The sequence below is a fragment of the Patiria miniata genome, unplaced genomic scaffold (assembly GCF_015706575.1).
Source record: "Patiria miniata isolate m_02_andy unplaced genomic scaffold, ASM1570657v1 HiC_scaffold_3, whole genome shotgun sequence".
NCBI lineage: Eukaryota > Metazoa > Echinodermata > Asteroidea > Valvatida > Asterinidae > Patiria > Patiria miniata.
Window position 1 is genome coordinate 35450112 of NW_024037069.1, and position 24760 is coordinate 35474871.

Here is a 24760-nt window from a genome sequence, read left to right on the forward strand (position 1 = left end):
CTCGAGGTACTTTTCACAATTTAATCAAAATGTCAAGAAATTTTTACAACTGAGGTCACGAGTTCTTTTGAAATCCAGACAAAACAACATTTTACATATGCCCCTTTTAACCACACCAACATAGCAATGCCAACGCTGTCGCTTCGCACACGGGAGTATAGCTCGTCCTTGTTTTTATGAACATTTCCAGATTTGATTCCCAACAAAACAGGATATGAAAGCACACCAATCGATGTCTTGCTTCGCACTTTCTCCTTGTCAGGGGTGATTAAAGGCGTTGTCAAGCATCAGGCAGAAACCCTTCTCCACTTTCGGAGTGATTTTGGCCTTTCTCTGTGATACTACCAGACATTTTCTATCCATGGGCCGGGAATCAATAATGCAATTATGCGCCCACGGCCGATGGTTTAATGGCGGCTGGGAAATTAATTTTCCCTTGGTGTATGGAGGCCGCCATCTTTGAAGAACACAATTACACGACTATGTGCTTTAAAACGTAAAAACAGTAAAAACAGTCACAAAAGGCCTACTGCAGGGTGTTCAGTACACACGGTCACAAAAGGCATCGAAGTATCAATCTTTATTCAGTTTATTTGTTGTTTTTGTTGACAGTTGTTTGTATGTTTTCTTGGAAGGCGATGATTAAAAGTGTTAGCAATTGATCAATGGTCATGTCTAGACCGTTCCATTTCAGCCTGGGGGTGGAGCGAAGCTTTGGTGGTTATGTTCCGTATTGAGCCGTTTTCCAAAGCCTTTTCTACCATTCTCTTCTAGATGGATAAAACCACTTAAAAAAAATCATTATATTGTTTGGGGGGGGGGGGGTGTTAAAAGTGAGTGACCAGAGAATACATAACACAAACATAAACACGAAGCAGTCAAACAGACTGAAAACTTTATCCTTGAGTTGGATTGGAACCTTGGACACTGAAGTGAAGGAAGAGAGAAATTAGGACAGAAATTTTGTCCCTTATTTCCAAGAATTGGAAATATCTCTTGCATTGGCATGGGATATTTGTCACTTAAAATCCTCTATCCCAAAGAATTTGGAATTTCTCAGTGGGTACGGATGCACTACGCCCCCTCCCTGTCCCCCACCCTGTGTCTCACCATATCTTTCACTTAACACAGCCAGGCAATTCCCTTCACACGGCAGGGTTCTCATGTCCCCCACCATGTGTTTCACCCTATCTGGCAATTCACACGGCCTCTCGACTCCCTTTACACGGCAGGGTTCTTCATGTAGGCTATCAAGCAAAGGCACTTGTTGAACTGTGCTTGTATCCGTTGCCATGACGACTGCTGTACCGCTGCCAGCTGGCGTACCTCCTCTGCCAAAACCGGTTCGTTGGCAATCTCGTTGCCATGGAGCTGCAATTGAAAAGAATGGGAGAAAACACGGTTGACTGGCGATTAACGTAGCCCTGACGGAATGGTATGAAGCATTATCTTAATTAACAAAATCCTAAGCCACTTTTGGGGCAAGCTCCATACCAGAAACCGAAGACTTTTTTGGGGCCTTATTCGATTATGGCAATTTTGTCAGATTATAATAAATTTGATGAGTTTTTGTTAAGACTGATTTTCATGATCAGTGTTACAGAATCTCAGGAGGAGTTGGGGGGGGGGGGAGGTAGTCGGGGAGTCAGTCAGTCATTCAGTAGAAAAGTTAAGAAGACTACAGGCTGGCACCCGTAGACCAGCAAAAATCTAGATGGACAGACTGACCAACAAACAGAACCAAACCAAAAATCCATCACAGAAATAATACTGGTGCTGCATTGGCATGACAACCTATCATTGGCCACTTGGTCTCGCCTCATTTAACTCATTACCATTGATTGTGTTCCAAGCAAGCATGAATAATAAATGATAATAAAATTCTGCACCACACCTGGCCATTAGCGTTGCGTAGATACACCAGGCTGATTACAACGACAAAAGGGCCTTCATGTTTATGTCATTGACATGAACAGGATAACAAATAACATTTTTGTGCACAGACAAAACTGATGGAAAAAGCAAGCAAACATTTTCAAATAAATGGTAATATTTTCAAACTGCTTATTTGATTGAAATTACACTTTCTTGAAATTTACCATCAGTAAACATATCCCAAATTTAAAAATGTGATTGTACTTATCAAGTGGATAACAATATGTTTAGTATCAGAACAAACAATATTTTTACAGTGAGATTTTTGCAAATATTTTGCCGACAAATTCCCTACTTTAAATAACCAGGACGTAGGTTTGCTATAGCAACGTGAAAAATTGTGTAAAACCTCCTCCAGCTGAAACGATGATATTTGTCTGATGATAACAAAGTTAAATATCAATATTAAATGTCAAAAACACATTTGTCTAATGATGCAAAACAAGGTTAAATGTCAAAAATTGAAGGCCAGAATGTGACAAATGTACTTGCATGTTGAGCTGATAATGAGATACCGTATGTTGAAATAATGATCGTTTTTGTACATTACATTTTGTAGAGTATGTATGGCTAGTGTAGTGAGCCTGCTCATTAAAGCTACAGTCCATCATTTGTAATTTGTGCATTTTGTTTGTTTGAAGCAACAAAAGAGTTCAAAATCTAATGAAGGATACTGAGCATCTAACCTGATGAAGTTTCAGCTAAGCTTCAGCTGTACATTCCTAGAAAAACAGCATTCTAAGATCTCAATTTCAAATCAAAAGTTACTGAATCATGTTTTGAATTGTTTTGAATTGCAGCTATACGCGACGTAGCGCACCGTGATCCGACGAATTATAACAATGGCGCACGCGTGTGCGTCGTTCCAATACTTGTGCGCGCTGCGCTGAATAACAAAACGAACTACTAATTTAAATTTTCCTACGGTGCTTCTTAAGAATCACAGTTGGAAATGCCTTCTTTCGTTGAGTACTTAAAAATGACAGCTTCCCAGAAAGAATAATTTCACAGGGAGTTTAGTTCCCTTACTATCTTTCAACCAAGTTTGTTTTTCAACAATAATTACGCCAGTTACTTTTCGGATGGCTGCAAATGATGGACTATAGCTTTAACAGGATTTTAATTGCCCACTCTGGCTAACGAATTCAGCTATGCCATCACAGCATGAAAAATCAATCATTTTAGGGGAGTCAGGTTGGCGTAGTGGTATTTCCTCGCCTTCCACCGCTGTGACCCTGGACCAACATGTGGATTGGGTTTTCAGTTCCTGCCTGATTCTGTGGCTTTTCCCCAGAAAATAAATTCTTCTGGGGTTTTCCTCCCACCTCTAAAACTGTAATTTCTTCTCATTGTCTTCTCTCTACAGGTTTCTTCAGGCTTGTGAGCTACAGTGCCTATGGCACTTGTGAAGATTCCTTGGTTCATTACCATAAATGAATAATAACACTGATAATAATACATGACTGTTAACAGTTAAGAGTTAAGAGTTAAGAGTTAAGAGTTAAGAGTTAACAGTTAAGAGTTAAGAGTTAACAGTTGACAGTTAAGAGTTAACAGTTAAGAGTTAACAGTTAAGAATTCCCTTGTGAATTTGAGATAGCCATGCTTTGAATGGAAGTGATTATATGTCGGCTGTACCTACCAGTTACCTCTTATGTCTTTTGACTAGTCACAGTGTTTACATGAATGAGATCTGACTGGTTTTTTTAATAGTCTGTATAATTATGCATAGAAAGGAAAGTAGGGAAAATGATTTAAACGTCTGTTGTTTGAATGATCAAACAATAGGAGTTAATTTAGACTATGTCACTTCTATCTGGGCCTAATTGAAAATAACTGCTTGGAAGAGATTAATGCTCAGCACATTTTTCTGTTCAATATGGAAGGGGTGACACTGTCATACTATACGTTATTTGTGCATGGAGGGAAGGTCGCCGTGGCAACCCATCAGTCAATAATACATACTGGTAGGCAGTGGCGTAGCAAGGTCAATTAGGGGGGGGGGGGGGAAGACGTCACGGTTAAAAGGGCACTCGCCAATCCGTGCTGAAAGGTAGACGGGTTTTTTCACCGGTTACTTGGCCTCCATATCCAAAAGTAGGAAGGGGGGGGGGGGGGGGGGTTTACCACCGTTCTATGGGTGGACTGTTCAAACTGGACAATTATGGCCACTATCAGACAATAGGTGGCGCTTTCCAGGGTGGCACAAATGCTGACGTTCCGATGAAATTTTAAAAAGGGCACTTGTTAAAAAAGGGCACTTGTGTAACAAAATATTGGGGGGGGGGAACTTCTGGTGAAAAAGGGCATTGCCATAGAAAAGGGCAAATTTTATCCTTCACCCCCCCCCCCCCCAAAAAAAAAGAAAGAAAAAGGACAATAAAAACAGTGCGGTAGGACTTTGATTAAAATATTCGGCAAATACATCCAAGATCTGCATTATCTAGAACGTTAATAATAAAATAACAGTGTCTGAACGTCAGGATAAAATACTGAAGTAAACAATTTGCAATTATCATTATTATTATAATTTAAAAGTAATACATTAAACTTTTTTAACATGAGACCAGGTGTTGGCTACTGTAGTAATAAAATAAAATAAAACAGAATAAAATTAATAATCACTAACAACCACTGTTCACTAAATCAATAAGAAATACCTCGTACAGACGAGTGTATGTCCCCACAACTACAGAACAAGACTGTGTGTACACACTCATCTACACACACACAGTCATACCTCAACATTACGTTCGAGGACAAGGCATTGTTTCTCCCTCGGTCCCTGTGATATAACACTCTCCCATAGTTGAAGCACACAAAGGCACGACCGAGGACCGTTTTCAACAAAAGATGAACGTTCGAGGACAACAAAGAATCTGTCGTTCTCCCTTTGTCTGTCTGTCCTCGGAGTGTATGTAAAGTAAGCATTCCCCCCCCCACCACCACCATCACAAACACATGTTTGTTTGTGGTGTAAATCAAGCATTTCCTATTGTTCCTCATCAATCTTTTGTTCAAACTTTTTTGCAACAGCTCCCATTGGTTTTGTACACGTTTTCAAATCGAGGACGTCCCCGATTTCACTCCTGTCCTCAATCACACACCGATGTTTCACATGTGTGTCCTCGATTTACACCATAAAAATACACGTTCCTTTTCCCCTTTATAGTATAATGGTGATGACTGGTGGTTAAAGTTCAGGTTCAAAGAAAAAGTAAAGTCTGCCGCGAGCCAATATCAGGCCAGCGTTTATCTCCGGTTTCAGTAGCATGAAACGACTGAGAATATTTCTACTCCCCCTGGATGGGATGCTAGTCCATCGCAGGTTACTCCCCAGCTAATGCCGGTACCCATTTATACTCCTGGGTGGAGAGAAGGGAGTGGGGGTAAAGTGGCTTGCCCAAGGACACAACATATGGCCAGCAGCTGGATTCTAACCCCTGACCCCCTTATCATGCGTCATGAACCCTTATTACTAGGCCACACTCCCAAGGTAATTCCAGTAATTACTAGTAATTGATCAACTAACCTTAAGAAAGATGGTCATGTAGGCTTGTAGGAGTTCAAAATCTAAGTTATCCTGAAGACTTTTGCCAAGGAAACGGAGGAATTGTTGAAGAGCGTCAGTTGAGCCACCCCCTAGCTGCGAAAGACTACGCAACTCCACGTCAATCTCTGACGGTGACCAGGACTTCAAAAGGCCAAGAATCGGGTCAACTGTAAAAAAGGTCAAATTGCTTAATGTTTGAACAATTTTTTAAAAACTTTTTGATGAATTACATATTTTCGCCAAAAGCCTGAATACGAAACGCTTCAAACTCTCTCAGATAAAATGTAGCACAATACAAAACTTCCCCAAAATAACTTTAGAAAATGTTATTAAATGTCTGTGCAGGAAATTGACTGTTGAAAGGAGTAGCAGAAATTTAAAAAAAAAACATTCAACACAACTAAATATAATTTGCCAGCATTACATTGGATATCATTCATTACATATGCCCCCACAAATAGGAACAAATCCCAAAAGCCTTTATTATAAAAGAGGTGATGAATTTATTACTTTCAGGAATGATTTTATTTTCAAATTTTGTGATGACCCTGAAAAACGGTTTGATCATTATAAAAGCTGAATTTTTGGAATGTTTTCTTAAAAGGGCTACATGTTTTAAATCATTTTTTTTTTTATAAATTATACAACTTTTTTGGGCAAATAAATCTAGAATTTGGACAGGACTAAAGCTGAATTTAAATATCTGGGGGGGGGGGAATTCAGCTATTCATACAGTGTAAACAAAGCCGTAACTAGGCAACAAAGCCCTAAAACTAAGCAACAAGTCAAGTCAATGAGGATTTGTTAAAAGCGAAAAACAAACTTTATGAAAACTCACATTGTTGAGATTCTACGCTCCGTTCAAGAGCCGAAGAAAGTCGAGACTGTTGTCCAAAACTTGGAAGACTCATTGATTTCACTTTTCCCTACAAAACAGAGAAAATCTACGTCATGCCAATATAATTGAGTCGTATGAATTAAAGTGGTTTCTGGAAGGGAAAAAAAGTACAGTATCTTAACCAGAAACAGAACTGCATTTTACAATTTGTTTTGGTGCTCTGCCAAGTATTAAAGGATACAATAGATACAATTTGATGGATTGTTTATGGATTTGTTTTAAACCTGGTAAGTCACTTTGTGGAGCGACCGATGAATTTCTGCCTTAAAACAAGTTTCAAAATGCCGCGTCCTGAATGCCAAACCGTCAAGAGTCACTGTTTGGAAAGCACTAGTTAACTCTTTCAGTGCCAAACTCGTACATGTACGAGGTATATTTGTTCGTCCAAAAGCGCCAATCTCGTACATATACGAGGTAATGTTCATGATTAAAATCGCCAAACCTCGTACATTTACAAGGTAGAGTAAACATGTTATCAAAAGAGGGCGCTCTCGCTCTTTCTAATGGTACCATTTTCATGCATGTACGACCTGTATTTTTTTTTATTTGAGTTCTTGCGAGAGGGTGCCGCACTAAAACCTGTATTTTCTGCAAAATGTGCGGAATTCCCCTGTGTGCAGGACAGTGTTTCAGGGTGTATCACTATGTATGTGACTACTTTTGACTTTCCAATATACCAAGGATCAGAGAGCAACAACAATAAAATTTAGTGAGTAAAACTTATTTCCTTTTTTTTTTACAGAATTTTGAACAATGAACAAAAACGCTCGAAGTTGGGCACTTTAGGGTTAAACTTTTCAAATTTCGCGGGCACTGAAAGAGTTAAAATCCTGGAAAAACTGTGACTGGATATGATTTTTTTCCAGTAATATATGCACTCACTTGGGAGGTTGAAAATGGAAAATTTCATTCCTGACAGAAAAAAACGTAATTAAGGACTCAGGAAGACCTTTGGCCTTTGTTGCTAACATTCGCCAACGTTGGTAGTCTTGGATCAAGATGAACCGCCGTCACCCACAAACCGCCAGCAACGTCTTGGGAATCTTGTCAAATCTCCCCACGAAAAATGGGGGAAACTAGTGCGCATGCGCTACTTCTTCAGGCAATTATGGTTCTTGCAATTGCACACAAGTCTTGTTGCATCTTCAATGCTCCTGGATGAAATTTAAGAGTTTGGTTCGGGAGTTCTGAAGAGGATAACCACCAAGTACCAAGTACCAAGTACTTATCTGAAAGGTTTTGAATGCGCACTGAAAATATTAGGCCAAACAGGTGCGTGCGCATGACACAGGTGCAAACGTGATACAACCGCTACAAGATTCCCATGATGCAGTTGTGATAGTGTTTTCCTGGGTGATAGCAGTTCGTGGTGATAGCGCCCTCTCCAGCCACTTGTTATCGAGTAGCCAATATACAACGACAACAACTTGGGCAATCGTTTTCAATGTTGGCAAATGTCAGCATTTTTTGCGTAAGTGGAACACACACATCGTTTTCAATGTTGGCAAACGTCAGCATTTTTTGCGTATTAATTAGTGGAACACACACACTGTTTTCAATGTTGGCATATGTCAGCATTTTTTGCGTATTAAAGTGGAACACACACATCGTTTTCAATGTTGGCATATGTCAGCATTGTTTGCGTAGGTGAAACAAACCACTAATTATATGGCGCTTCTTGAAACTTCTGGCTTTGTCTCTATCGCTGGCTTTAGAAGCCATTCATATCCAAATCAAATCGAAATACGTTAATATTATTCATGAGATGGAATTTGTGCGTCAGGGTGAGGTAAATCAAATTTTGCCCTTTGCCGACGTATAAACACTGTATACTCAGTGTGTTACCTCCCAAGTGAAAGTCACTCGGCTGGGACTGGAAGCCACGACCTCCTGCTTTCTAGTACAGATGTCTAACCACTCGACCACTGAGCTAACAGGAACGGTTGGCTCGAGTCTGATGTACATAGCAGCGGGTACCGCATTAACTATTCATGAGATGGAGTATACAGTGTTTATACGTCGGCGAAGGGCAGAAGCTAATTTGATTTACCAGCCGATGAACCCATAATGTTGGTTTGAGTCCAGCCTGGGGTTATGGTACGAGTGCCCTTTGGCGGGGTCGGGGGGGGGGGGAGGGAGGAAGGCAAATCCCCCCCCCCCCCCTGTAGCGCTGCCAGTGTGGATCTCAATAGGATCTCAATAATTTTTAATAAGATCTGGTTTTCCTGTGGTAGGATGGCTCTGTAGAGGTGCTAGTCACCTGTTCCATCTTGCCATTCACTGGCTTAATCCGTGATCTGGCATAAACTCTTTTTTAACAATTTATTGAAACTGTAAATTCTCTGTATTTTTCAATGTATGATTCTGTATATCTTGAAATATTTTTTATATCAGCCAGTGGCGAAGTGTAATAAAATAAAAAATAATGTAGTGCCTTGAGCACCAATACTCGTTTATATGTGTACTTTATAAATACGCATTATTATTAAATCTAACCAGGGTCTACAACTTCATAGTCCCAGAAGAAGCACATGTTTCTCATCATCGAAACACTTTTCCATTTATGCATGAAATATTAACAACTTCTTTCTTCTCATACCTTATCTTTATCATCGTCATCTTGCAGTGCTGCAAACTTTGGAGTCAAGCCAGCTATCGTCGGAAGAAAGAACGGAGCTGACTTGGGCACTTTGGGGGGCTCTTTGGGTTTATTCCGTTGCTTTAAAAAAAATTGAGAGAAAATGTACAATTAACAATTGCAAAATTGACAATTTACATTTAGATATGTCACCTTGTGAGCTTTTTTCGGGCCAAACGAAGGAAACACTGTTAAACACAGAGAAGAGCAGGATCCTACCTTGATGAGTTCTAAATTGGTCAGACTTTTCCATCTGGAGTTGGGCAGAAGGGACAGTGTCACCAGTTCGGCTGAGATTTGCTGTGGTGACTTGAACTCTGACACGAGGTCACTAGCTCTGAGGTCAACTGTCTGGTCCTCGTCCGAATCAATCTCATGAATATCTGTCAAGAATACAAGATATTGTGTTTAATAGTTCCAAAAACAGATTAAAGCCATGTCTAAATGACATGGCTATGGCTTCCAATTACACGTGTGTCTATGGAGCCACTTGAAGCCACTTCCCACAGACATGTGTGTTATATACCGATAGCCGTAGCCACATGATTTGGGCATGACCCTGTATCAGATGTTTGCTCATGTATTTTTAAGTAAATATTATATCAGCATAAAAACCAACAATTCATAAAACACACTTAGAATGGCTTTTTCAAGGAAATAAACAAGGGTAAACAGGTCTCAAAGGTGCCTTTTCAGGTTTCTGTTATTAAAGAAAACTATTCAATGGGCCTTTTAACTCAAACCCTTCCGGACATGTGGCTAGAAACCTTGGCAATACAACAACATACGACAGTCAACAAGTTATAAAACCTGCCTAGTGTAACAAGACCCACTAGGTCAAGTATCGCCAAACGCCAAATCGTGCTCAGAGTCTAGGGTTACCAACCGCAGCACGATACAACTGTGGCATTGTTCAATGGGACTAGCTCTCATTTTTTTCAGAATTGGCTGTTTATGCACTGGTGTTGATGGCTCAATGCAGCAAGGCCCCACAGACTGTTACACCTGATGCACTGTGTTGCATCTGACAGGGTTAGGGTTATAGATGCACTCTCTGAGCCAGTTTCAAAAGTTATTCACTTTTAGAATGCGACGTAATAAAACCCCCACCAAATTCCACCCAAGATTTTGTAATTACATTGCAAATGTGAATCATATGCAGCCCGACTATTCAGTTCTCAAAGTGTGGTCTAGCGACGCTCCTTCAATTAAGAAGCACTCACCTTGTGGTTGGAGGTGGGTACCTGGTAGAGCCACTGTGCTCGGCTCGAAGGTGTCTGGAAGGGGGCGGATGGGCACGTGGGCATACAGGGTTTTATTGGACCTAAAGAGAACAAACAAAATAACATTTCTGATCAAAAGCTTGAAGACCAGGTTTCTCTTGCACAATAGTTCGCAGACTACAAGGAAAATCTTAATAAGAGCACGAAAAAAAAGAATTTGAAAAAAACTACATTTGTGTTGAAATTGTGCAGTTAAAATTTTTGGCAGGACCCAGCTTTGTAGTCTACAATTTTGAGATTAAATATTGATTTTATATGACAATATTAGGAAAAGCACTTACCATAAATAGACACCGAGATCGTCTACATGTGTTGTGGCCAGAAAGTCCCCGGTTGGGGATAGCGTTAAGCTCGTTGCTGCGTCCTCGACAAGAAAACTATCAATAAGTCTGAGAAAGAGAAACAAACAGAGGAAAAAAATTATGATTTGTGATACCACTCGGCTTAAAGGCACATGAAACATTTGCATGTACCCCAAAAATAACCGACCAAATTATCATCAAAAAGCTCACTTGGATTAAAGATCCTACTGGTACTAATCACCACGTGAAATTATTCCGTCTGGCTTGCTGTCATTTAGAAGAAATTTCAAGAAATTTAGGTGATTTCCAACGATCAGTCAATTGACTGATATTTGGAATAAAGAGCACTATTGATGAAATCGTGTTTCGTGATCAAAAGGTTGATTTTGCACTGTTTTCTCATAAAAATACAATTCCCTGAGCTGAAAATTTGGTTTTGAATATTCTTTTTTGGATTTTGAGTGGTGTTATTATTGAAAACAAAAAAAATGCATGAAAAGCAAATGATTCTATGCCTTTAAATTGTGTCAAAAGAATTTAGTAATGAAAAATGTACAATGACAAACCTGCTTGAGGGAAGATCCCACGTCCTAATGGTAGAGTCCATTGATGAGGTCACAAGCCATCTAGCATCCTGACTGAATGCCTGTTGTCAACAATATGAATATTTATCAGCTCATGCATATTTATGAATGGGCTGCTTGCCTATCTCATATGCGTATTGTTACTTAAGTTTAAAAAGAAATTGAATCAACAAACAGTTTGTATAATAATAACAGATTCTTCTCAAAACTATGGTAAACCAAATTGACAAATTTTAACAAAGTACACCTTCCCTAGGTGAAGGTTGATGGTAACTGAACAATCGATTTGTAATTTGATCTCAAGACAATCTTTCACTAAGTAGTTTTTACAAAGTAGCATTGGTGACTTGAGACTCATTTTGTAGAGTTGGGTCACATTTGGAGATTCTTTACATTTATTGCAGCAGTTCAACTCACCATATCCGTAATTCTGTTCAGATGACCTTTGAACCTTCGTACAATCCTGCGCAGATCCGCGTCCACAATTACAACCACAAAGTTGTCCATGCTGATTGCAAGCATGGAACTGCCAAACAAACCAATAAATAGGACTGCATGTCAGGGGCCAGAAATGACAATTGCTTGTGTGTAGAAAATTTCCTTACAAAAAGATAGTTCTGTTGACTGAAATAACATTTTCAGGGAGACTTATTTATGCCAAGTTGGGATAAGAAAGCTGACCAATTTCCTCTGTCAACTGTCTGACTGACTTACTGAGTCACTGACGAACTCCCCGAGTAATTGACCGATTCGCTTAATAACTAACTAACTGAGTCACTAAGTGACTGACTGTCTTTCTCCCCCGCCTGGTGCACTGACTGACTCCCCGAGACTTCTGGGTCCAGCTGGACTAGGCATGCCTAACCTTGTTTTGGCACAAATGGCAAACAATAATCACTCTGTAGCACTTTTTGGATCAATCTGTGTAATGGGAATTCCAGCGTTGTGTAACGCCCATGGCAACACTTTTAAGAGCTCAGTAAATATACCCTCAAATCTTATACATCCATCATCTAGTAAGGGTCAAGGAGATTGAGTTTAGGATCATATTTCTGAATCATCAAATATATATCATGGTTTGTTCCCTCTCATTAGTCTGTTATGAGTACCCTAAATAGCGCCCTCTATGGATAACACACAAAGCCAATCCAATCTGTACCTGTCTCTGTGTAGCAAGAGTTGGTTGACGGGTGCGTCCAGTGCCAAACTGTCCAACTCTTTCCGCAATTTGAATTTCCAGAACTTTAACTTGGAATCTAGCGATCCTGTGATGACCACCTGATTGAGACCGTCGATGACAAGACCTCGAATAGCGCCATCGTGTGCTGGTGGGAAAAAAAGGTAGACAAAAGCAATTTAGTGCATGGCTGATTTTTTTTTCTTCCAATTTTGGAATGTTTGCATGGTGGAAAGATACTAAGACAAGATAAGTTTGCGGTAGCACCATGTGAATAAATCTCTTTTGTGAGTATGTTCTGAAAAGAACCTGAGGGACTCAACGTTTCGAACAGTATGCTCTGCCCGTCGTCAGGAGAATGAGGGATTCCAACGATGATGCGATGTTATAAGGATGGGTGCTGTGAGGCGTGAGAAGGATGCAGAACCACACATACTCACAAAAGAGATTTATTCACACGGTGCTACCGCAAACTTATCTTGTCTTAATTTTGGAATGCTTAAAATTTATGAAAATTTAGATTTATGCTTAAAATCCCATTTTTAAAAAAAATGTATTAGTGGCATACGTAAATTAGCATTTGGCTTAAGGCATAGATACAAATAATATCTAGATACTGTTATATTCAGTGGTAGAAAAAATAAAAAAAATCAAGCCAAAAAATGACTTGGGAATTGGAGTAATTACATGTAGGTACCTTATTAATATGAACTTGTTCAATTTCAATTCAGCCTTTTACTTTTGCTCACAAAAATTACATCCAATTAAAAATTATCAGCAGTAAGCCTGTGCAGTTTCACTTCAGGCTGCATGAGTTCTTTTTGACCTGTTTCATCCTGTCTAGAAAGAAAAATCAGCAATAATGACCCGAGTTATTTCGTTCCTATTTATTTTAAATCCTTTTCTGGTTGTTAATAACATTCCGTGAGTAGAGGAAATCATAAATAGCAAAATGTGTTACTTTCACTGCAGGCCGTGTTGAATGTTTTTTTGCTTGTTTACAAATTCCATCAAATAATTAATTGGAGCCAATATTTGATTGGATAGTCTACCTTTTGGATTGCCGTAGGAACCCCTGTGAATCCCTGATTGGATGTTGTAGGTGTCCACATGACCAGTGCTCCAGCCAACCAGGACAAAGTTCCCACAGGAGGAAATGTCAATTGCCTTTAAAAATATATAAAAAAGTATTATAAAGGTTAAAAATATTTAAGGTAAACGTACTCAACAATAACTGGTGAACGCACGGGAATTTCTGCTTTGATGAACGTGTCAATGCAGACACTCACAAAGAAAAAAGCAGATTTACAAATGAATACACGCATACATTCACACAAGCATACTGGAATTTATATCCTTGTGGCGTCATTTCTTTGTTCTTCTGTACTAAAGTTTTCAAGTTTGAAAGTGCACATTCGAAATGCTCCTATTTTAACCAGAGTGAATTTCCTGGGCTGAAATTCGAACTTAAGGCCAAAAAAAAAAAATATTCGGTCTCTGGTCAGACCAAAGTTCCGGAATTGACGCGGCCACGCGGCTTTTTTTTTTTTTTTTTTTTCTTCAGCTTGGATTGTACAGACAAGGTGGGTACTATTTTGCTTTTTTTGTGTCCTCATGTACATTGGTGGCCTCCATAATTTGCCTTGGTGCTTTCGATCATTTGCCTTGGTGTAATTTCCCATTCCTTGGTGCTCTTTGGTAAAAAAAATTGAGGAGGTGCGGAAATAGAGGGCGCTGTTGGAGCTACCGCGGAACATTTTGGAAAAAAAAAAGATCGACGCGCATGCTTAAAATCGACGCGCGCGCTGACCAGAGACCGACTTTTTTTTTTTTTGGCCTAATATCCCTTACATAAAATGCTTCAATTTGAAACTAGGAAATTCCTATTTTTTGAGTAAAATCCATATATCCATTTCGTGATAACCTTGTGGAGACGTGTTCATCTATAGAAATTGCTCTGTGGAGACGTATACAATCTTTTGTTCCCTATTGTGCACATGTCTCCACAGGGTACCGTGTACCAGATCAGCATTATATAAATATATTTGCGGGGAAGACCACTGTTTCTTCATTTCTTCTCTCACACACCATCGCATTTTCCCTATGGGACAGATAGACTTCCAATACAGACAGACTTGTGGGGTCTATTTAAGCACCATCGATATATCAAAATTTATTATTTGATATTATTTTGATGTCGATATCGCCGATAGCAATTTTTTTATCATATCGAATATCAAAATTTTGCGATACTGAGGAATGATATCGAAAATGCGTCAAAACAAATCTCCCGTTTGTGTTTTTACTTGTGTTTAACGTTTGCTGTATAATGAAATAAAACTTGGCGGCAACTTGTGCTTGTGACTCAAAATAAAAACGTAGCAAAATGCCAAGCGTTCGCTGGAATTCGCGGCCTCCCCCGAAGTAAAACTGCAAAAGAAACCGCCCGTTCAGGACAAACTGTCAGTGCTGAGATTTGTTTTAACAAGTTTGAGCAATATGCTCCAGAGAAAGCCATGGAAAATTCAAACTTGTGGTGGGTTTTGGGTTTTTTTTAATCAAAGTGTCATCTTTATGATCTTTTACATGGGATAATCAATATTCTCGTCGTTGGATTTCCGATATATCAATTATTGAACATTCTGATATCGATGGTACTTAGGTCTATTGTCCCCACTGTGTAGCACTGATGAAGTAGAAACAGGTCATACATCTAATCAGTCAAAGAAATCACTACTCACCGTAGCCTCCACATCTGTAGCTTGGGAAGCATGCAGGCACGTCAGCTTATGTTTACCCATAGTGCTTCGCTGGTAGTTCCATGTGGTTACCATGGCAGTGCCTTGGTGACAGGCTGCAATGCTGTCCCACTCGCTCTCCCGACTTTTTTCTGTCGACAAAATAATCGCCAAAAACCTCCAAATCTTGTTGCATAACCATGCAATTGTATCACTTTTGCCATATGGATATATCACATTTTGGACACAAATTCTTCATTTATGGACAATTGTCAGCAAAGGATTTTCTGTCAAGCCAACAGTGCATGTCGACCAATTAGATCACAGACTTGTGGTCAGGTGACAACAACAGTTGTTAAACTCGGTCACAAGCACTGTGAGAAATGTACACAAACCAAAGGTGGGCGGGGCTTGACAGTGCAGTGACCAATTAGATCAAAGACTTGTGGTCACATGACCATGACAGTTTAGTTTAACTCAGTCACAAGCACTGTGAGAAATGTACACAAACCAAAGGTGGGCGGGGCTTGACAGTGCAGTGACCAATTAGATCAAAGACTTGTGGTCACATGACCACAACAGTTCAGTTAAATTTGGCCATAAGCACTGTGAGAAATGTACACAAACCAAAGGTGGGCGGGGCTTGACAATGCACAGTGACCAATTAGATCAAACTAACAAACCTGCGGCAAAGTGGGTGATGGCAGCCATCTTGAATCTCTGTTTCAGTACTCCTTTCTTGTTGCCCAACGTCTTCTTCAGATTTGCCTGGCCCAGGTCCTTGTTGTGCTTCTCATGCAGGGTGGAGAAGGATTTCAGGGTACTGTCCTGACCTATTAAATAAAATTTGAGTTTAGATATTGTGATTGCAAAAAAACAGAAAGTTTTTTCATAGAGTTTGGAATGTTAGACTAAAATTGTCAATTTTATTTCGAAACAGATGCCAAAAATAAAGATTAGTATTTGTCAAGTTGGATTAATCGTGTGCTTTCAAACCTTAATCTTCAACTGTGTAAGTGAGCAAAAACTTAGGAAGAAAGAGAAACATGAAAGGAAACCTCACCAGCACTGAGAATATTCTGTCCCTGATCACCGTAGAACCGTATCTTTGCTGGGGGTAGGCTGTGACCCGCACGGACGCGAAGTAGACGTCCACTGCCATCCGGCTGGTCAAATATCCACATCTGGTTGGAAAAAATAGAACCAAAAAACTCGGCACATTCAGCTATCGGGTTTTGATTTCCACTTCTATTTTGGCCTTGCTTAGGGTATATGCATCCATTATTCCTGAATCAAAATTACACATAACCTCAAACACGACAGGTGAACGCAAAAAGGTCTGTTGAAGCTTGGAAACTTTTCCCAATTCTTGTAGCTAACACTTTGGTGACAACTGAATTCAACCTATTTCTTGGAGGGGGTAGAGGTGGCATCACTTTCAATGAAAAGAACCCAATTTCAACGACCTGATTTGCCAAAAAGTTTTCTAATTTTAATTCATTTGGAAAATGTAATTTCTTTGGTAAATGAAAAACAAAGTTATTCTTTGAAAAAATATTTACTAATATAAAAGGCAACATTTGGGAAACCTTTTTTTTGTTTTGAAATTACGGTAGGGCAATAGATCCTTTCAAGTCTACTGTTCAAGCCTTTGCAGAAATTCCCAATCTAAAATTGTTTTTATCGGGTGAAGGAAGGGCCATCTAGATTTTAGCTTAGGAAAGGAGGGTTACCCAAAAAAAATTAGGGAATACCTTGAGAGAATTATCAGCCGAGTTGGTGACTAGGACAGGTTCTGATGAGAGGAACCTCATGCCAGCAATGCCCGACTTGTGTGCGTCTCTCATCTGAGCTTGAAGACACTTCTCCTCCAGGTTCCAGAGGGCGATGTGGCCCACGGGGCTGCCGGTAGCCATGATTGGGTGACCATCTAAGATGTGCAGCAGTGAGCCGAGATAGACATTTGTAAAATTCCATCCCTCAGAATCATTCTTTTAAACCTCACCGACCCATCCATGAACAGAGAAAGGGGCACCATGGCCCAATCTTCCGCGGGAGAGATACATGTGGGTGTGTTCAGGTTTGCACAAGTATGACACAAAGTATGTACGATTCATTTTATTCTGCAACCCACATCATCCTCAGGTGGGTGCTGGCCACACAATGGATATACATTCAAGTCTCTCCTGTTAACTACCTCATTGTAACTTAGTCAGGGGGTAATTGTGCATCAAATTCACAAAAATCTAACAACTGGGCTGATTTCTGCTAGGACCAATCCAAGTCAAGGTTCCCTTTAAACTCTACCTGAGCATACATCACTTAGTCCCCAGGTGTAATCCTCCTTACCTGTCCTGAATGAGATAGCAGTTACAGGACCCCACTCCTGTGTGAACGTGACGATGGTCTCATCATATTTCAAGTTGTGAACGACGATTCTGCCATCTTCGAGTCCCACGGCCACCACGTCAACTGCTGGGGCCTATGGCAACGAGACACAATAAGGAAATATCCATCTTAAAACCAAAATGTTGAGCACTTGTTTGCGAGTTAGTCACGCCCCTTAGACAACTCCATGGAATTGCATACGTAAAGTTTTGTTTTGCGTGTTCTGCGTCCATTTGTATATCATGTAATTGGACAATATTTCACAAGCTGCGTTGACACGATTTTACCGTGATAGGTAAGAATGTATTAAATGTATCACCAAATGATACCTTACGTAGACACTTTCTAGTAAATTATTTAACATTCGGGAGACACTCTGCGTTAGCGAGACATCAGAGTGTCTCCTCAATGCTTTCACTACCATTTCTAAAAGAAATTTTAATGTCGAAAATTGCTTAAAAGGATTCCTTAGGTCGAGAATAGTATAACTGAAAAGTTTTGATGGGGAAAGTTTTTAGAAAGGGGACTACGGGAGGTTTTTTGTTTGTGTATAAATCCACGAGAATGTCCACCTATGGTACAATTTTCGGTGATTATAATAAAATTACTTAGATTATTAATATATTATTTATTCGAATAACATAAAAGTGCAGAATTTTGTAAAACCAATGTTGATTCAGAGTTGAAGAATGACTTAGAATACAGACTACAAGTTAATTGTATTTATTTTAAATAAATTGTCCAGAACGTAAAAAACATTACTTAAAGTTAATTATTTATTATCCCAAAAGAGGAAAGTGATAAGACAATGACTCATCTTACCTGCTCAATGGCTGTGATGGGAGAACCCCAGCCAGAAAAGCTGTACACTAGCTTACTAAAGAAAGACGGAAAATACACAAAATGCATTAAATAGTATTTTTTTAATAAAAAAAAATGTTCTCTCACTTTTACATAACATATAGCAGTTAATGCATTTTGAAAGTACAACTGTTAAACGAGGGAAAAAAAAAAGGAAAAAAAAGATCGCAGTTATTTTTTTTCTTTGAAAGAAAACACCTGCTCTTTCATTTACATGTTACATTATTATTATTATTATTATTATTATTATGCATTTAGGTACGCTATTCATAGTATAACTATAGGAGGTAATTCCAACTAGAAATACATGGAGTGTGATACTGGTTTATAGACCATTATCACGTTGCGGCCATCTTGATTTTCTTCCCGTTCAAATCAACGTAACCAAAGCGAGACTGGAAGGAAAAATAGTCTGGTTCCTTTTTTGCATTAAGAACATTATCATTCAGTACTGTTATTGGATACGGGGAGCATGACTGAAATGGTGGCAGCATGATAAACGTCTATAGAATGGTGGTGCAGTTTGAGGATTGGGAAAGGCACCCAGTAAAAATACATCTGGACAGTTAGAGTCAATGATGTTCTTCCGGGTTGGCATAATACTTCTTTTCGCAACGTTGTACAATGTACATCCTGACCAAATCTCATCAAATAAAAATTTATTCCAAATTCCTCAGACTAGCACCTCGTTTTATCCCCGTTGTTTGTGCCTCTTGGCCTTTATCCAGATCTTGGGAATTTCCCACATTCAGTTTTGAGTTCTGTACTTTTAATCCTCAACTAGCGTCATGAAATGTTACTCAAGGCATACCTCTCTAGTACGGCCAGCAAGAACACACGAGTCTATGGGTAGTAGCGGTAGCCGCTAGCCAGTGGCTTCCATAGGTGCGGGTGTTATTCCAGCCATAGCCATATGAGATTCAGACACGGCTTTACTTACTTGGATTTAATATTCCAGATCTGCATGGTACCCTGTCTGCTTCCCACAAGAATCTTATTGAGGTAGGTGGTGGGGTGCATGAGCGCTGTCGCCTCAAAGATGCGGTTATCAAACTGGATCTCCAGGTAAATCTCTGATGAAGTCAAGACGGGATTAGAATGAGAAAACAAGCTTGTACATTGGAATGATGAACAACAAGGAGAGCCAATGTGCATCAGGTGACTGCAACACCAGATTTGAAATAACTTTAGGTTCTTGAGCTAACGATTGACGTTTATAATCTTTATGTTTAAGTTGGCTTTTATGATTGATGAAATGATTATGTATTTTCTTAAATAGGTAAAGGATAATGACATCATTTGCAAACATTCAAAAATGAAACTGCCAAAATATGAAATATCCTACTAAGTTGTAAGTTAAATAATAGAAGCAAGCATCCTGTGAAGTTATTGCGCCTGGTATGCTGTCATTTTCAAGAGAAGAGGAATGACCATTACTTCCTCACGATGGTTAGGACCAAACCATCACGAGAACAGATTTTTTTTTCCCGTCAAATACTGCCCATAATTGACCGTTAGTTCCCTTGCAATCGGTAACATGTCCTTGAATGAGAACTATTTCTCTGGTTAATTTTTTAATAACCTGCTTCAGTTTATTGTTTTATTGTTCCTTGAATCGGCAAAATTTAATTGTTTGCATATGGTGTAAATTAACTTTGAGAATAAACTTTGAATTTGGTGAAACTATAGAAATGCTCCGCAAGAATATATCTGCCGATTGCCATTCTCTGGATTATCAAGGCAAATGACATTGATTCAAAGCACTTTCTTTTGAAAATCTCATTTTGTTTTTTTATTCTCACCTGCTGATTTGATATCCCATATTTTCAAGAGACTGTCTTCATCAACAGAGACGAGATGATCACCAAACGGCAGAAGAAGATGGACATCTTTGTCGTGCCCGATGTAGGTGTACAGAACCTGAAAATAACCAGGAATAATAGAGTACGTGTATATTCACTTGTTGTATTCAGAGAATGAAATACAGTGAAAGTTTCATTAATTAATAGGTAAACAGAGATAGTTACTTATTAAGTGGACTCAGGATGGGGTTTGAGTGCTGATAATGACTTTAGATCACTGTTTGATAAGACCAAAATCTGCTTTCTCATTAAATTGAAAAGTTTGATAATTTTGTGCTGCAAATTGTTGTGCCGTAATCCTTTGAACTTTTTTTCCATCTAGGACGAAGTAAATTTTACAGCTGTGTTTGAAATAACTATTGTAGTTAATGGCTTTGGTTATTCTCTACGCAAAAATATAAGCCTTAGCCACAATTTATACAGACATGGCTTTGCCAAGGTTTAGGGACCGTGACCATTCAGCCCCGGTATGAAAAGGGCTCCTCGGTAAGCTCGTCCCCTCCCAAGAAGTCCTCTCGTACCGTCCCAGCTACCGGCCTAGGAGCTGGTCCGGTTGCTAATCAGGAACTCCTCTATCCTGGGGTCTATTGTTTGCAAGTATTGACACATGTAATATATCCCAGAAGAAACCTGCTTGTGGTTTTCATCTCTCAGCGCGAAACAATAGAACACTTTCATCGGCACAGATCAAACCCCACGCTGTTTCGCACACAATGGGACCGTAAATTACCAAGGCGTTTGGAAGGATTTTATCTTTAATCCGGTAAGTCTGCTATCGTTCTGCTCTGGACTTCTCTGAAGGGCAATAAATTGATGCGCCTGACTGACTTCAAAACTTCTGGTCAGACAGGACCATGTACCGGACGACACTGGGCTGAAGACCGGACGGGCTCTGGACCAGACGAGGTACCGAGGGCCCTTTTCATACCAGGGCTGAATGGTCTCGGTCCCTTACAGAGGGTTAAGTGAATGTCACACACCGACTAGGAGCATTTGTTGTTTACGGCTACGGTCCTCTTCACAGTATGTCAATACCAAAGCCATAGCCCCGTCTTTTTTTCTTACGGCTACAGCTTAAAAGTACCCAATTCAGACATGGCTTTTGCAGATCAACTGCATCAACCTGCTATCTTTGAGGTACATTTTGCAGGCACGCAACTGGGAAGTCACACAAAAAAGAGTAAATTCAAATCTTTCCAAGACTTTGTACAGTGTTTTTCTATTTTCAATGGCACACATGGGAAGTAAAAAAAAGAGGAAATCAGCTGATCCAAGGAAAAGCTGCATGCCTGATTTTGCTATGTTCATTCATTATAACAATGAATGCACAAGAGATCTACCCATACGTACCCCTGTTGAACAAAAGCACACACCTCAAACATGGCTGCAGTGCAAATGGTCTATTATGAATGTAACATGACATCAGGGTGGGTAAAATTAATCTGCTTCCCCGTTCCAATTGGTTTTTTTTAATACTCAATTATGAATCTGTACCTGTCTTCCTTGGGTGAACGCCCTGACAATGTTCTGACAAGCCGTAAATACGAGGAACGCATCGGCTGCTATGCATCTGATGTCACTAGGATGGGTGTTGCCTTGGATGAGGGAATAATATGAGGGAGGAAAAAAATCATATTAATCAAATATTAACAATGGCAGTGTAAAGTGACTGAAAGTTTGGTACACTACATTTTATACAAAACATAAAAAGTTACAATTATTCTTTAAACATAACCCCCAATTCCATCAAAATCTACCACGACGTTTGGAGGATTAACCAGAATTGACAAATGATGGAAGAATTCTCAGCTCTGAAGTATGCCTCACTCTGAGTAAGAGTATAGATGACTACTTTTACATGTTTAAAATACATGTAGTATGGCTGTCCATTTTTGAATAATTTAGCATTCGATTACTTGAAACTGTGTTTGACAAAATATTCAGACATTCGAAACTGCCAGCTGCAACTACGTGCCGCGCCGGACAAAAACTGCGCGCAGAGCCAGCCAGTTAAAATTTGGGTGTGGCAATCGATATGGAGTGTTTTGCTGAACGTAAAAAGGATAGAAACAATGAACCACCGTCGTTACTTCGACCAAAAAAGTGTCACCTGACAATAAAACGCCGCAACTTTAGGATAAAGTAACATCCCAGTCTTGTGTGCATGTGTGTATTGTTTTCTGTTTTTGAAAATTTAAAGCGACAAAAAGCTATCGATTGATGATCAAATATTTGAATATTCAGTATATTTGGGATAGTCCTACTGATCCAAAGCCCAAGCTAATGGCCTTTACTTAAATATTTTTGAATAAAATTTATGGGTGAGCATACTTACTGACACTAACAATTCCCAACTTGGAGCACTAAGAAAAAAAGACAGGAGAGATAGTACATTTGTAATAAATATCAAAAATCAATTATGTTCAAGAAAAAGATATTGAAAGATATTGGATAGATACGGAGGTAACAATTATAATGGCAATCCAGACTCTGGGCCCATGTAAATAATTAATGAATCAACCATTTTGCCAACCAAAACATCAGATTAACCCTCAAAACGGCCACAGATTTACTAAATAAGCCACCTGAGATACAAGAAAGTTTGATATATAAAGGTTTACAAGTTTACGATCTGCATGAAAAGTTAAATTTACCGTCTATTGGCAAGGGCTCTGTCCCGGATACTGTGTGCGCGGACGCCATCTTCAAAATGGCGTCTGTGTGGTATTCGTGACGGAGCCCTCACCAATAAACGGTAAATTTCACTTTTCAACAAGATCTTAATCATCGATCCCTACTACTTGTAGTGTATCTCAGGTAGTATTTAATAATTCTGTGGCCATTTTGAAGGTAAAATCTGATGTTTTTCTTGGCAAATGGTTGGGTCATTGACATTAACTATTTAAAAAGCCATGTCTGACATTCGACTTGGGCCCTACTATTGTCAGACCATGTAAATATAAATATGTAGTCAAAGAGTGCCTATTGGATGGAGCGTTAGTATGGAGGGTGCCGTAGTTCCAACGCTCTAAGGAAATGCAAATCTTTCCAAGAGTTTGACAGCTAGCTAGGCCTACAGTGTTTTTCTATTTTTTAATGGCACAACTTAAAAAAAAAAAAAAAAATCAGCCGATCTGAGGAAAAGTTTCATGTTTGGGAATGATATCCACTACCACTATATGTTAGTATTACTAGACTAAGTAATATTGGCAACAAAATTCAATTCCACCAATGCGTATGTCGGAAATACAGTCATCATATCAGTTTCAATCATGTCAATTGCTAGCCCGACTGCGTCTGGCCGTACAGTACTATCGCAAGCTCTGTAGTACGGCCAGACGCCCGATGCTTCCACAGAGACTGAATTTTGTTGGCCGCCGATGTAGCGATTTTTGCTACATCTTTCGATCGCGATTATCTTTTCATCCAGGACACAAATTTCCAAAGTTAAGGTTCTTAGTCGTAGAGCAACTCATACCTTTTCGAAAAAACGTTCTTTGGTCTCAATATTTTTATCCATCTGGCCACAAGACGAATTTCAGTCATCAGATTCCACAAATATCGTCCCCCATGCGATCCCCCATGCGATTTCAAAATGGCGGCCGCGCTGTAATGTATGCAATATGCAGGCGCGCCCGCACAAAGTCATGAATATGCATAAACAGTCTGTGACGTATGACCGTACGGCCCCGCTGCACGCACGTCAAAAAAACACGAGGTCATACGTCACAGACTAATTATGCATATTCATGAGTTTGCGCGGGCGCGCCTGCATATTGCATACATTACAGCGCGGCCGCCATTTTGAAATCGCATGGGGGATCGCATTGGGGACGATATTTGTGGAATCTGATGACTGAAATTCGTCTTGTGGCCAGATGGATAAAAATATTGAGACCAAAGAACGTTTTTTCGAAAAGGTATGAGTTGCTCTACGACTAAGAACCTTAACTTTGGAAATTTGTGTCCTGGATGAAAAGATAATCGCGATCGAAAGATGTAGCAAAATCGCTACATCGGCGGCCAACAAAATTCAGTCTCTGTGGAAGCATCGGGCGTCTGGCCGTACTACAGAGCTTGCGATAGTAATGTACGGCCAGACGCAGTCGGGCTAGTCAATTGCGTGAACTCACGTTGTAAGTGTGGAAGGATTTTCCGACCGATGTTACCACGTAATGGTCCTTGTGTCTTTGATGATAGCGCAGTGCAAGCGGAACATGGTTGCAGTGGAACCCCAGAGCACGAAAGCCAACAAATATCTGACTTCCAGGAGGCATTCTCGACATCAGAACTGCAGTTCTCACGAAGAAAATTTACTTTTCGCAGCACATGCTTAATGTGTGTGGAACCCCGGATTCTCTAACGAAAGATTGTACACAACGTAGGCTCTGACTATTCACCCGCTTGTTGAACTATTGAGGGCGCCCGAAGGTGACAATGGTCTCATCAGTTCTGAGCTGAGCTCAAAACGCCCAGCATAGTGGCCCAGCCCCCTGCTATTTTCCAGTTTCACCTCGTAAAACTTTATAGATTTCTTTCCA

The 24760-nt window shown here is 39.7% G+C and overlaps 1 protein-coding gene across 1 annotated transcript; it reads right to left on the reverse strand.

Annotated features, from left to right (window-relative positions):
- Position 1: 1 nt before the first annotated feature.
- Positions 2-24597, reverse strand: LOC119737637 (WD repeat-containing protein 36-like). Its single transcript, XM_038212108.1, has 22 exons — positions 24353-24597; positions 22555-22582; positions 21714-21814; positions 20160-20277; positions 19298-19430; positions 18319-18373; positions 17458-17590; positions 16863-17038; positions 16172-16292; positions 15792-15941; positions 15112-15260; positions 13423-13537; positions 12353-12518; positions 11611-11719; positions 11176-11255; positions 10589-10696; positions 10248-10348; positions 9244-9407; positions 8986-9105; positions 6327-6414; positions 5468-5655; positions 2-1371 (listed from the first exon to the last, which is right to left on the reverse strand). The coding sequence occupies exons 1-22, from the start codon at positions 24503-24505 to the stop codon at positions 1222-1224; spliced, it is 2706 nt and encodes a 901-aa protein (XP_038068036.1). The 5' UTR covers positions 24506-24597; the 3' UTR covers positions 2-1221.
- Positions 24598-24760: the final 163 nt, after the last annotated feature.

Excerpts from the sequence above, each read along its gene's own strand:
- LOC119737637 (XM_038212108.1), bottom strand. The coding sequence starts at position 24,505 with ATGTCGAGAATGCCTCCTGGAAGTCAGATATTTGTTGGCTTTCGTGCT. Across the intron at positions 16,293-16,862 it reads CGGCTGATAATTCTCTCAAG|ATGTGGATATTTGACCAGCC; the intron begins GTATTCCCTAAT and ends TTTTCCAACCAG. Across the intron at positions 9,408-10,247 it reads TACCCACCTCCAACCACAAG|ATATTCATGAGATTGATTCG; the intron begins GTGAGTGCTTCT and ends TATTCTTGACAG.